This window comes from Sinocyclocheilus anshuiensis, unplaced genomic scaffold (assembly GCF_001515605.1).
Source record: "Sinocyclocheilus anshuiensis isolate Anshui unplaced genomic scaffold, SAMN03320099.WGS_v1.1 scaffold630, whole genome shotgun sequence".
Classification (NCBI taxonomy): Eukaryota; Metazoa; Chordata; class Actinopteri; order Cypriniformes; family Cyprinidae; genus Sinocyclocheilus; species Sinocyclocheilus anshuiensis.
The window spans coordinates 190,371-205,440 of record NW_015542353.1 but is presented as its reverse complement, the minus strand read 5'-3'; the positions used below and the strand labels follow the sequence as shown (position 1 = coordinate 205,440).

At 35.4% G+C, this 15,070-nt stretch overlaps 1 protein-coding gene across 3 annotated transcripts in view; it reads left to right on the top strand.

The window, feature by feature from the left end:
• LOC107691559 (disintegrin and metalloproteinase domain-containing protein 9-like) overlaps positions 1 to 15,070 on the top strand; it is a 38,101-nt gene that overhangs the window by 13,959 nt on the left and 9,072 nt on the right. For 2 of the 3 annotated variants that reach the window (XM_016490209.1, XM_016490208.1), the window contains exons 4-14: positions 712 to 790; positions 7,618 to 7,694; positions 8,445 to 8,667; positions 9,224 to 9,289; positions 9,548 to 9,619; positions 9,742 to 9,911; positions 10,921 to 11,002; positions 11,140 to 11,273; positions 12,413 to 12,584; positions 12,872 to 12,964; positions 13,676 to 13,871. In XM_016490209.1, coding sequence (XP_016345695.1) covers positions 712 to 790; positions 7,618 to 7,694; positions 8,445 to 8,667; positions 9,224 to 9,289; positions 9,548 to 9,619; positions 9,742 to 9,911; positions 10,921 to 11,002; positions 11,140 to 11,273; positions 12,413 to 12,584; positions 12,872 to 12,964; positions 13,676 to 13,871 — 1,364 coding nt within the window. The remainder of the gene's footprint in view (positions 1 to 711; positions 791 to 7,617; positions 7,695 to 8,444; positions 8,668 to 9,223; positions 9,290 to 9,547; positions 9,620 to 9,741; positions 9,912 to 10,920; positions 11,003 to 11,139; positions 11,274 to 12,412; positions 12,585 to 12,871; positions 12,965 to 13,675; positions 13,872 to 15,070) is intronic. The other variant, XM_016490210.1, reaches the window with a different exon arrangement.

Sequence of the window (15,070 nt, the reverse complement as noted above, 5' to 3'; positions counted from 1 at the left end):
AAAGCATCAGGAATATCTTATATGCAAGAAATACAAACTTGTGTATATACTGTTTAAAAGTTTGAGGTCTGTAAGAGTCTCTCCAGATTGCATTTATTTGATCAATACAGTAAAAAAAACAGTAAGGGCTGATTTTATTATAGTTTGATATATTTTAAAATGTAGTTTATTCCTGTGATCAAAGCTAAATTTTCAGCATCATTACTCCAGTCTTCAGTGTCACATGATCCTTCAGAAATCATTCTAACATGCTGATTTATTATCACTGTTGAAAACAGTTGCACTGCTTAACATCTTTGTGGAAACCATGATACTTTTTTCAGGATTTTTGAATAGAAAACTTTTGTAACATTGTAAATGTCTTTGCTATCACTTTTAAACAATTCAATGTGATTAAATCCTTGCAATTATATAATAAAATTATTCCGTTTTTTTTCCGCTGTCACATTTTAGAAATCATCATAAATTATATATCAATTGAAAGTTTAAAACCTCTAAATTGATCTCGTGAAAACCATATTAAAATTGGACATTGCATTACCATAGAAATGCTACTCCAAATTCATATTACAAAATGTATTCGTTCATGAATTATAACAATTTAAGCTTGGATAGTGCACTTTTACGTCTATGTTCAAAAATGGGGGTGACAGTTAAAGGGTTAAATACCTGCAATAATGAATCCTTACATTGTTGTTTTTTTCCCCTCAGATTGCTTCTTCCAGAGGATTTCACTGTGTACTCTTATGCCAAAGATGGCTCGCTGGTCACCGAGAGATCAAACATGATGGTAAGTCAACAAACGCTTACAAAAACTGAATGAATGTTTTTGCCCACGTTTTTTCCCAGGTGACAGAAAAGTGACACCAGCACCTGGTTTCTATAAAACAAGGGAAAGAGTGTAAATCAGGCAGTTTTAGCACATCTTTTCTAATCTTTAACAAGCCATGTCACCTGTCTGTCAGATGTGTCACATCTCTGTCAGATGCTTTTGCTATTTTCCACTCTTTTTTATTAAATGTCGAACCAGCATCACCTTCAGCCTGTTCTGAGAGCTTGAGGATTGGTTTATTTATATTTGGCTTAATTCAGAGCTCAGACACACAGGATGGGACTGCAGGCACACAAAAACTGTCGTTTAGACTGAGAACACACAAAACACTTATTTTTTACATTTGAACCAGCTGCTTTCATACCACAAAAACTGCTTTTGGCTTGCATGCTATACATTATTTCCACCTTGTTAGCGGTGTTTCTATGCAGAGAACGGCACAGGTGAAGTGAGAACAGCTGCCTTGTATCATCATGTGATGTTGTCTGCTGTTGTAATTGTTGATGCGATTTCCTCAGGGCCCCGACCAATACTCACACAGCATCTGATGCCAAGAGCAGTGGAGCAGTTCTGGGAAGAGCTGAGCTCACACTAACTGGAATACAATTTTGCACGAGTGTAAGAAGTGATAGAGGCACAAAACTTCATAGAAAAAGAACATAGAAAGAAGTGTATGGAAACACTTGTGAAGGTTAGTTAGAAGTACGTTCCCAGTGAAGTTCTTGACATATAGAGATGAATGTCTGCTGAGAGATGTCATTTGAGTCATCGGCCCTGACCTGAATGAAGTTGAGATTTCTCATGCAATGAAGTTGAGATTTCTCATGCTTTCTTTCATTGCACTGCCTCGTTCTCTCAGTTCACCTACTATATTGATTGAGTAAGATACAAGTGTGTCAGATGGCAGCGGCTCATCCTGCAGTCTGTTCTGCTTTATGTTGTCCTTAGGTGTACAACAACTTTTGGAAGTTGTGGTACCAGTCTTACTAGTCTTAAATTATGATTTTTTTGCACAGGGTATTTAACACACACACAGAAATACATCATATACTGTACAGTGGCCCCCTAAAAGTAAATTGACTTTTATACAACATGTAAAATGATCTGAATATCATCACAATAGATATCAGGATAATAAACCAAGTGACATCTGAAAAGTAGAAGATGTAAGATATTTTCTCAAAACTAAATTTTAGTTATTTGTAGTGGATGCATCAAGTCAGCTCAGCTCAAGTTCAGTTTATTACATTATGAAGTATAAGCTAGTTTATCACATTAGCTATGAACACGAGCCACTAATGATTCACAATCATAAGGTGTCAAAACACTTTTTGTAATTTTCAACTGTAAATCTATTGTTTTATGATGTTGTTGTTGATGAGTTTCTTTGATTGAAAGTTGAGAAAAGAAATGGACTTAATTTTTTAATTCTGGCTCTGAATACATATATGAATATGAATAATATATATATAAATATACGAATATATATAAATGAGCTTGCACAATAAAATATCCAATACTGACCAATATAACCGATAAATTAAAAAACAAATAAATTAAAAAGTCCACTGTAGTTCATATAAAATAAATGCGAAATTGATTTCATTTTATTATCTAATGCAGGGAAAATGCAAGTTCATGCAAACTGTTGCTTAACTGGTCAAATATTGTTTAGCGCCACTGTGTATGTCACGCTTTTTTTCTCTTCATGTCAAACGTATCTATCTTGTAAATCTCAGATTGAAAGTGTTTATCTGTATTTGTATCAGTTATGAGTTGCTGTTTTTGCTTTGAGAGCTCTATTACAAAATAAAAGACTTCAGTAAATTAACATTGTTTTAGATTAAATTGTCTTGGATCAGGCCATAATTTAAATGGAATATTCTAGGATCTGTAAAAATAGATTGTCAATGCAAGCAATAGTTTATTATCTTTTGTAAACTGATACAGTGTGCATAATAGCAAATGGGTGGTTTTCTGGTGTCAGGGTAGGTTTTATCAGGGAGAAAATGCTGGGCTGTGTTGTTGCCATATGCATGATGGGAAATTGTTCAGCAAATTATTGTCATCACACTGGTCTAAAAATAGCTCCGCTTTATTTTTCAGCTATTGTACCCTCTCTGTGTAAGGGACAAAACACTAGTGTACACACACTCATGCACAAAGACAGCATGTCTAAACAGAACAAAAAGCCAAATAGTGTTTCGTGAGCTTGTTTGTTATTTCTCATTTATGATGCCACATAGGTGAATGCATTTTTTTATATAAATTATTATAGGCCTACTATAATTTTTGAATGTTAAAATACTTTCAGCTATCTCAGTTTAATATGCAGAGATGACTCAATAATTTTGTGGATTCTCTCCCACATGTAAATGCTGTTGTCACATGAGAAACCTTACAGTGTGCATGTGGCCGTTACTCCACTTAGTATGAAAAACAAAATCTTTATTCAAAATGAATGAGTTGTAAACAAAAAGAGCAGTGCCTTTATAATCACTAAAGCTGCAAACCACTTCAGTTCAGCGCAAACTTGCTGATTATAATGTGAGTTTTTGCTGAACTCAAAGCAGCAACTCAAAGAATCTCTAATTTACATTGTGTCTGCACATTGTTGGTTATTATGAATAGATTTGCAAGCATGAGGTTTGCGCTGTACAAAAACTGTTTTGAATGCTGTGGAGTGAAATTTGACTTTGATAGACCTTAAACACCAATGATTGACCATTGCATTTGGCATTGCAAATATTTTTTGAAGTTGTAAAGAAAACAGTTGAAATTTTATAAGAAAGTAGTATTTCAGTCTTTCAAACTTTCACATTTAATTCAGTGTCTTGCTCTTTTTTTGCTACAAATTTCAGATTATTTTAATTGTTTCTATGCCAATTGTTTTTTCAATGTGTCTATGAATGGCAAAATTACTCAGTGCTGCGAAAACGCATTGTAAATAGAATCATTTGGCTCTCTTTAGAGCACAAACATAAATTACACATGGGACTGCTTGAAAGCTGCCTAACAACAGGTACCAAATTATGTGTCATTTCATTTTTACAATTTCAATATCAACTTGCTATACTGATGTACAACACTATATTATATCTATATATATTTGAAATGGCACATTTCACCTTTAATTCTGCTGATAGCCCTCTTTGAATAATGCAGTTCCTTAAACCTGTATATTAAATATATATATTATATTATAACCTGTTTATGAAAACAATAACAGTTCCTGGTCATGCAAAGAATAATTGTCAAAATGGCATCTCTTTTGAAGACTTGATTGCAACTTTACAGATCTTCTTTATGCACCAAGAGCTTGTCACACTTCAAAGAGAAAGGAAAAATAGAAATCGCATCATATGACCCCTTTAACTTTGAAGCATAATAGTGAAATTTACAGATTTCTTTTTTAAAAACGATCCATTGTTATTGTATTCAGTACAATTCACTAGCTCTGTTTCCATGACCCTGTTTTTACACGCATTTTGAAGTATCATATCACAAACGAGTGATGGAAACGCCAAATTGTGGGGGGAAAAAAACTTAATTTGCAAAAAAGTTTTTATGCCCACTTGAGGTGGTTTTTGATTAGTGCAAAAAAGTGTTCATGCAAATAATGGGATATGGAAACACATTTGCCGAATAAATTCCTTCATGTGCATCAAATAAAGTCATGTGACATGTGAACGGACCGATCTCATTGCACAGCATCTGAAATGTACTACTTTTTTTGTGACATTTAGTGCCAGTTTATCAGGAAGTGACAATTTTGTTCTCTTTGACTCGTTGGATGGAAACAGTGCTTATTCGCAAATGTTTTATGCGATATTCCATTTTTGCATAAGTTAAATTCGCAACTTTGGATGGAAACGCAGCTACTGTCATGTCTGTGGATATCAATGCAGTTCATATTTGCAAGTGTTTTAATCAAGGTTTAGGGAAAGTCTACATTTAGTCAGACTTCGTTTCAGTTGTGTTTGTATTCAATGAACATGACCAGTATAATACAATCCCATATAAAACTGATATTAATGCAGAAGAAATCTTATTTTATCCACTTGGGATTTGCGTAAAACTTTTTGGGTGTGGTGAAATGCTGATCTGAGACTAGTGATGTGAAAGTCTGATGACAGTTCTTTGTTACAGAACAGGAAACAGCTGCACAGTGATTATTGCCTCGTCATGCACTTTACAGCTTTCCTCCCCATGTGGAAGTCAGGTGCTTCAAACAAAATAATTCTCTTTTTTTGGTCAATATAAAAAAGTGCTTTATGTGAAGTGTGTAATTTCTACGAAACCAAACTGAATTGCAGAAATAATGACTCCGTGTTCAAACAAATGGGTCAGTGGTTTGATTACACCACAGAGACACAATGTTTAAACATTAAATCATTAAATCATAGAATGATTTATTTATAGATGTCTCTGCATATTAAACAAAGCATAAGATGAGGATTTTAAACACTGAAAAAATTAAACGCATCACTTTAAATGAAGCAGGAAGGTTTAAATGTGATTGTGCTTTGTTCTCTCATGTCTTGAAATCCCGTTCAAGTGCGGTGGTCAATTTAATCTGTTTTCTATTCTAACAGCTAGACATTTTTGTGCAATAGTCTGGAGAGACCCACTGCCAAAATTCAGTTTATGAGGAAAGAGCGTGAGAGTGGATTTGTAAGGTTATTTTGAAGAATTGTGTAGACCCTTGTGATAAAGAAATACACTTAAGCATACTTTTAAAAAGAGTATGCATTATGGAAATAATATGCTTTAAAATAATATACTTAACTAAATGTAATGTAATTGCAATTAAATGAAAGTATTATAGTTATATACAAATTTATAATAAATGCAGCTGGACTTTAGAGTGATTTTTGACCCAGCTAAGTACACATCTTTATGTGTAATTTCATAAATAATTATATTGTCTTTGAAATATGGTTAAAGTGTACTGCTGAACCAACAAATATTTATAATAAACTAAAATATACTTCAATGTCATTTCTATTGAAACTTGTATGTCATGTATTTAAATTTGTAATGATGAAGCTGCAATTTTAGTACTTTTTTAGAATATATTAACTTTAATATCAAATAACACACTAAAGCTAAATATTTAATCAATTACTTTACATGTGCTTTAGTATGTTAGTCAGCACATTAAAAGTAAGTGACTTCTTTAAAGCACGACAGAAGATTATTAAAATAATAATTCTACTTAAAGTAGAAATTTTATTTGACATTATTACAAAGTGCACTTTTTAAAAGTCTACTTAAGTGTGTTAAGAAACAGTCATGAAAGTCTACTCTAAGAACATGTGAGTGGCCTTTTATTTCATTAATATTATATAATCTGCAAGTGCAGTTTTTAAGATGTGAAACATTTCAAGTGTAGTTCTTTTTCACAAGGAGATATAGAGAGTTGAAGAGAAGAAACATCCGTTCAGAAAGCAGTGGCTGGGAATCAGCGGGTCAGCTGACCCTCGTTCGTGTATGATGTCCGCTGGGATTTCTACAGGATGTGCTTTCTGATTCCCATTACATCAGACACACACCATCAGTCAATAAAACATGCTGCTTAAAAGCCTCCATCCTAGAGCAAATGAGATGTTCCTGAGTATTAGCAAAAGTATCAGGCTAACCAACTATATATGGTGGCCTTGATTTTTTTTTTTCAAATCAACACACATACTGTACAAGAGTACAGACGCCTCTGCTGTTTAACTCAGATCACTCTCATGGCATTAAGCTGGGAAACAAAGCAATGAGTCTTAATGATGTAAATAACCACACTCCCACTGAATGAAAGCCATTGACATCCCATCCCAGTTACATTTCATGACTACAGATACTATGTGACTCCAGTAACTCCAGAATGTTAAGCATTATCATTACCAAAACTACAAATTCTTTCTAATATTTGTATTTTTGTAGCAAAAATTACACTGGTATGCTGCTCATGATTTGAGGTATCATTCATGAGTTTAGTACAGTGACGAATGAGTTTCATGCGGACGTACAGTAATACTTAGGATTAGGAGTTTGTTTACTAATCCTGAGTATGTGCAATATTACTAGTGATTACTGGTTTGTCTTATAAGGGTTTATCCAGAGGTTAAACTGCTCCAGAGAACTGTGATACTACGTTTTTGTCAGCAGATGGTTTCATCAAGCCTTTCTGCTCTTGTTTTTCTGAAATAGTGATTCATTAGAGCAGCTCAATGTCTGATGTCTGATGATTCATCTGGTCTGCTGAGTGTGTGTGTTGCCAGGACAATGCAGGACAATGTCTAACGTACAGTTCACATGCTTATATAATCTGATGGGGACAGTGAATGTTGCTCTTTCACATATGCACTACAGCAGTGGTTCTCAGCCTGTTTGATTCTAAGGCCCCTCATTGTCCACAACAAAATCCAAATACTTTTCCAGTTGTTAGTGATTGAATGGATAAGGATTAAGGATAAGGTTTTCTAAAATACTTTTACTTACATTTCTGGCTGATAAAATATTTTAGAGCTTGGTAGTTTTATTTTTAATGCATATTATGTTTTGTTTTAAATCAATCTGAGGTTCCTTGTGGGCCCTGAACCCCTGTTTGAGAACCACTGCTCTACAGTAAAGCTGACAGAGCATCTAAATCGGGTCTGGTTCCTGATAAGCAGACATCTTTCAGGTTTTAATGATGAGAATGTTAATGGTTGTTAGTCAAGGCTTTGAAATGACTTCTTTTGTCTTGGTGGAATTTACTGTGGCTTCTTCTCAAGTCTCTTTCTCTCTCTCAGGGTCATTGTCATTACAGTGGTTACATAGAGGATGTGGAGGGCTCTTCTGCAGCACTCAGCCTGTGCTCTGGGTTAAGGTGAGATCACAGAAGCTTTAAATGGATAGAGGACTGAAATGTTACATTAGAAGCGGACTGTAAAACCTTTACAGCTGCAGACACACTTCATAATTTACTTTATTTAAATACTTTCCCTGCCCTTTTTTTTTAAATAAATAATTTTTCTTTTCTGATGATGTATCTAAGGCACATGCAGGCAGTGAAAAAATATGAATCTCATAATAACAGTGTTTTCACAATCCAGTCAAATCCCCATAGATAAAATGAAGTCATTCATGTAAATGTTTTGGTTGGGAATATGTAACGTTATATATGAAGTCAAATGCAATTTTTTTCTTTCGGTTTGGCATGAAATGAAAATTCACCCTATTTTCAAAAAGCATGCTGTAGGTCTTATTATGAAACATATGTTTTAATGAATTATTATTATAATTTTTTTAAATTTTGACCTTGTAATGTTTAATGAAAATGGCATACCTTAACCTTAATATATATCACAATACAGAAGAAAAGATCTGTTGCTGCTTTGATTTCATCACAACTTTAAAGAGTCAAAAAAGGATCCCACAGTCCTGGAAAACATAGAAACATAAGGGTATTTCAAGTCATTTTTAAACAAAGTTATGGAAATTAAAAAATTTGTAAAAGTTAATGGAAAAGAAATCATTATAAAATTGGCTCTTAAAGTTTGTAGTAGGTTGCCAAAGCTTTGTTTATCCAAGTCTGTTATATATTTATATGCAAGTGTGTGACGTGTATGTACCTTAGGGGTGTTATCCACACGGAGGGCACCAGTTTCGGTATTGAACCATTGGAAGGTTCCTCCAGTGATGAGCACTTGGTGTATCGTTTGGAGGATGTCAAGACAGAACCTCTCAGCTGTGGAACGCCTCACTTTCATAACCATGATGATGAAGCTTCACCAAGGCAACCTACAGACAGCCATGTCCATAACATCACATTTGTTCAATCTGGCAGCCATCTAATCAGGGTGAGTCACTCCAAATCCCAATAATGACATGGGCAATTACACAAGCTTTAAAACACAGCTAATTAACTGTGAATGCTGGAAAAGGAAATGGATGTGTGCATGGGGAGTATGTTGCAGTAGTGTGTTTGTGCATGATGATATATGTTCAGTTTCAAGTGTTTTTAAAGTTTCTACACTCACATGACTAGATTTCTTACAGTATTTCTGAATATTCTAAAATGAATTGTTTTAAAATCAAAGTGCTTTAACAGTAAGAATGTTTTTAGGCAATAATAATAATATGTTCTTAGTTTTTTTCTCACAGAGTATAAATAGGTCTTTAAGTGTAAGTGAAAACATGGCTGCCTTATATTTTAGCAATTTGGTCCTTTGCCAAGTTTTAAGCCACAGTAATTCTGTATTTATGTGCCTTCAGTTAGCCTGTATTACTATTATCAGAGTGTTTTTAATGTTAGACTTAATTCTAATATTTTAATTTGTCAAATCATTATAGTAGCAATGCTTGTGTTGGCAAACACAGCTGAAAATAAAACTAAATGTCTGTCTGTCCAAACAGAAAAAGAGAGCAGTGCTGCACCAGACACACTATGTGGAACTGCTAATGGTGGTGGATAATGAGAGAGTAAGTTATGTAAATCTAGCTGCATCTTTCACCATCTTCCCATTGTCTGATGGTTATGTTGCACTCAGGGAAATGTCAATCAGTAGTAGCTCTTAAACTGTTAGTGTGAGTGGAAGTGTGAAGAGATTTATTGAACATTTGGAGATGAGTGGGATGAAAATGTGCGACTGCCTCTGACTGGGTAATTTAAGCATCAATGTGAGAATTGTCCATTTTCTGAAACCCTTCCTAGTTTTTCATATTTTCTCCTTTTTACAGTTTAACTACAAAAAAAGGAATCAAACAGCAGTACGTGAGGAGGTGGTTCAGATCGCTAACTATGTTGATAGTGTAAGTTTGCCTGCATATTTTAAAATAAATGCAACAAATGCCTCCAATTATATTACTATATGGTGATTATTAAGAGGCCTAGTGATTTCCCCTCTTGATCTTTTTGTCCTGCTTTCCCTTAGATGTACATTGCTCTGAATATCCGTATTGTGTTGGTGGGATTGGAGATCTGGTCTGCGCAGAACTTCATTAATACTGACGGCAGTGCTGGAGAGGTGCTGGGCCGCTTTACTCAATGGAGAGAGAAAGAGCTGGCTCACCGTCATCGCCATGACAGCGCACAGCTCATCATGTATGAGCTTTCTCTGTTATGACCGTTGTCAGTTAATGGAAGTGCTTTTAAGTGTGTCAGGAGAACATTTATATTATAAAGCATTCATTTGTAAAAATATCACCCAAAGGTAGCATTTAAAGAGAAAACAGGGAAAAGGACTTAATACAGAGCCTTGGTGCACACCATAATTTACTATCTTAAGTATGCTCTACTATCTTAAGATCAGATGTTTGTTCATTTACATAAACAAAATGGTAACATTCTGAGTTGAAGGATTTTAACAAGGCTTAGGACTTTTCAACATATGTGCTTTTTGTGCACATACACATTTTGTTTAAATACAACACCGGTCTTCATGAACTTAAGAAATTCATTTCTCAGCAGCATGTTTTGGTAGATTAAAATTTTTCTAGTATCTTTGACATAGAATAAAAAGTTCAGATCTTTAATTATTAATTTAATATGAGCCCAAATGTAGCTTTTTAAAAAGTGGTTTAATAATCGTTTGATAGCTTGAACGTTTTAGGGACGTGTCCTAGGGAGGAGGAGGAGTACCAAATAATATTTAACAGGTGTCTGACATTACTCACATTACTTCATTTCTGTAAGTATTTACATTTTGCAGTTTTCAGGACTTGGTCATAGCTGTCACTCCAATCAATTCAACAAACCTCCAGATAAAGATTTTGCACTAGTAACTCTCTTAAGAACATTAATTAAATGATTTGTGCATAAATTCTTGGTCATAGCTGTCACTCCAATCAATTCAACAAACCTCCTGATAAAGATTTTGCACTAGTAACTCTCTTAAGAACATTAATTAAATGATTTGTGCATAAATGATCTGTGCCAAAAGGAGAAAGTCCTTGCATTGTATGTCTTTAATATATCAAGTAAAATCCCGTTTTCCATTATGTGTCTACCTTAGATTGGTCATATTTATTGTTCTGTGAACAATGCTGTGCAGTTATAATGCTGTGCTGTAGAAATTGCCTGTCTGATTCTCTTTCTCTCTCTCTCTTCACAGAAATAAAGGATTTGGTGGAACAGCAGGCATGGCTTTTGTTGGCACGGTTTGTTCCAGAAGTCATGGTGGTGGAATTAATTCGGTACGATGCCTCTGATCCACTCCTCATATGCTACAGATACTCGCACACACTGTTTGTCAGTATCTGCTGAACAGTGTCTTTCACCAGTATCTAAATGCCGGTTGTGTCTTTGTGCATATTTTCCGTTTTCCTCTCAGTTCACCAATAATAATGTGCTGTCATTCGCCTCCATCGTGGCTCATGAGCTGGGTCACAATCTTGGGATGAACCATGATGATGGCCGAAACTGTAAATGCGATGTCACGCACTGCATTATGAACTCAGGGGCAACGTGAGTGTTTTTGTGTTATAAATTTCAATATGCTGTATTATTTTTTTAAAGGGGTCATCGGATGCCCATTTTCCATAAGTTGATATGATTCTTTAGGGTCTTAATGAAAAGTCTATAACATAGTTTGGTTAAAATTTCTCAATGGTAGTGTAAATCAACACCCTTTTTACTCTGTCAAAATCAGCTCTGTTTTCAGCAAGCTGTTTTACTGCATGTTCCTTTAAATTCTAATGAGCTCTGCTCACCCTGCCCCTCTCTTCCGTGGGGTGACGAGCCGTTCTCTAGACTGTTAACTTTAGCCGCATTCCAGTGTTGCCAAATTGGGCTACTTTAACACTGTTGCCGTGGGATGTTTTTCATGTTCGCGGATTAAAGCGACCCCAATAACATGATATTTTGCCCCTGGAATGTGACTTTTACCAAAAAACGTGTATTTTACCCCCTGAAAAGCGATTGGGCTAGTTTTGAGTAGCAATTGGGTGGGTTTTGCTGTGAAAACCTTGCAATCCTACTGCATTTGTTGCTGAACTTGCTAACTAGCACATTATTAAGAAAGGCGATTTGCAAAGATTTATAAAAAAACCTTATACTCACTTCTTCTGTAGGTGAAGCTGGATCACGAATGATTTGCGCGAACATAGACGCATTTAGGTAGATCGGGGGGAGGGGGCACATTCCCTTCAAAAACAAAAGTAATCCTCTGCGTCTTCAGCGGCTCAGATGTCAGGAGTAAATGACGAGTCTGTTATGTTCATTATTTCATCCAACAAAGGAACACTTCAATCGCTTAATCGGAGCTATTCTTGTCTACATCTGCTCAATGGAGGACAGTTGACAGCTCACTCAGGGCAGGTCTGTGATAAAACGCCAGTGCCAATCAACAATCATGGGAGGGGCCTGGGTCTGTGTGACGTCACACAGCCAAGAATCTGTGAACGGCTTGATTTGAGAAAAGGGTTATGATTCATGATTTAAACTGGTGGATTTTTATCATTAAAGGGTTGTTGTGTACACACACCGCCAAGACACATTTCAGTTCAAACAACATGTAAAAGTCCATTTCGCATCCGATGACCCTTTTAATAAATGATTCCATGATCCGTTTCTTTGTCCTTCAATGCTCTCTCTTTTTCTCTCAGTGGTTCTTGTAACTTCAGCAGCTGTAGTGCTGATGACTTTGAGAAGATGATCTTGAACTCAGGTGGCCGCTGTCTGCTGAACATCCCGCGGCCGGACGAGGCGTACAGCGCCCCCTTCTGCGGGAACAAGCTGGTGGATGTGGGCGAAGAGTGTGACTGTGGGTCAGAGGAAGTGAGTCGACTGATTCCAGATCAGTTTTGTGATTTCTTTAGTTATTGGATGAAGAGAACTGGTCCTGATTTCACGTTTTTGAAGATTGTGGTCGTTGTTGGCTGATTTAGTAACCAAATTGAGCCAGTGGTAGTAGGGGTTATGATGAAGATCAGGGCTGCAACAACGAATCAATAAAAATAGTGCTAATTAACAATTATTATTATCAAATGAATATAATAAAGTTTGTTACAGCCCTAATGAACACTAAAAAGATTTTCTGAAGGTTGTGTATGTGAATTTTTCAGGAGTGTGAGAAGGATCCGTGCTGTGAGCCGAAGACGTGTAAGCTGAGGTCAGGTGCTCAGTGTGCGTATGGGGTCTGCTGCAAGAACTGCAGGGTAATTGCATCTTTTCTAACAATGTAGCTCTGCTCCAAACGCAGTGTTGTTATTGTTAACTAAAACTATTAAAAATAATTTTTGTTAATTGAAACACAGCTGAAATCAAATATAAATATTAGATGAAAAATTCAAATTAGAAATGTTTCCTTAGCATCTAACTGAAATTAAATTTAAGTTGATGTCCTGATATTACTAAAACCAAAATGAAAATAAATTGAAAAAAATAAATACAAATAGAAATATAAAAAAAACATAATAAAAATGCCAAATGTATGTAACCATGACTAAAACTTATACGAAATAAATTAAAAAAGAAAATTGAAAATATTAATAAATATTAAAATATTATTGAAGAAGTAAATTAAAAAGAAAATTGAAAATGTTAATAAATATGAAAATATTATAGAATTAATTTTAAAATTATGCCAAAATTACACTAGGAGAAGATGCCTTATGCTGCTTTATAAGATAACTTGTTCTGGCTAAATTGAAAGGCAATATTGCGTATGTCCTTTACACAGTGAGTTTAAGACAAAATTTGGCTAGTTAGGTCATATATTTCTTCTATGCACCAAATTTTCACCTCATCAACCAGCTCACAAGGACAGAGCTAATATATACATGCATATGCCATCTGACAATATGCAGTAGTACTTTTTGCTTGCAAAATTCTGATTAATGTAATATTTTTCTCTCTCCATCTGTCAGTTTTTGCCTGGTGGCACAGTGTGCAGAAGCAGCACGGATGAATGCGATTTGCCGGAGTACTGTAACGGCTCATCTGCCCTCTGTCAGAATGACGTCTTCAAACAGGACGGCCATCCCTGCAAACAAGGCCAGGCTTACTGTTACAATGGCCAGTGCCAGCACTACGACACCCAGTGTCAGGCCATATTCGGCACAAGTGAGTATACAGTGTGGGTGATAAATAAGAATTAAAAATATTGTTTATCCAGTATTTCAAAATGATTAAGGAACATAAAAAGGCACTAAAAAGTTAGACATAGTGGTACAACCACAAATTTGTGGTCTGATCTTTTACTGATTTGTCATATGTAGTATTTAATATTAAAATTATTTGGCATGTACATTTTCTAACACTTCTAAATAACATCGGTGTTAATGATGTGATTATATGGTATAACACCAATATTATTTAGAAGTGTTAGAAAATGTACATGCCAAATGACAGTCATACGTCCTGTTAGATATTCTTAAATAATCTGGGCCATTTGAAGTGCATATAAGAGAACAGATGGATATTAAAACTGACAACTAGCAGTATTATGTTGAGTGTATTGCAAAAAACTCAGTGGTGCCCTCTGTTGATAATCTACCTGACCTGCAGCTCTGCCAGCAGCACAGACACTACTGTTCAAAAGTTTGGAGTCAGTAATATCTTTTTTTAAAGAAGTCTCTTATCCTCACCAAGGCTGCATTTATTTGATCAAAAAATACAGTAAAACCAGTAATATTGTGAAATACTAATACAATGTAAAACAAACAGTTTTCTATTTGAAAATATTGTAAAATGGAATTGATGTAATTTATTCCTTGAAGCAAAGCTGAATTTTCAGCATCATTACTCCAGTCTTCAGTGCCACATGATGATAGAAAGTTCAAAAGATCATTGAAAATATTCTGTAACATTATAAATGTCTTTACTGTCACTTTCGATCAATCTAATGCATCCTTGCTGAATAAAAGTATTAAAGGCACAATATGTAATTTTCGCCGCTAGAGGGCGCGTATTCAAAACAAACAAAGAATTAAAGGCGTAGTTGCAGTGACTGAGTCTGGAATCAAAACAAACAAAGAAACAAAGGCGTAGTTTGATGACACCGTGACTGAGTGTGGAATCATGGGAGTTGCGGTCTTCATCTCCACAGCTGATGCAATCCGACAGGACTCGGGCAGAAATCATGTTCATGGATGAGCTAATGTATTAAAGATGTATTAACATTGTAGTATGAAGCAGAGTATGGCGAAAAGCCGTCAAAGCAAAACGAGGCCGCTGAACGAGTGTGACACACGGTTCGAAAGCAGCGGAGCTTTTATTATGCCACAGTCGAGCGCTTCCGCTCCTTCCGGTCGTGCGTATGT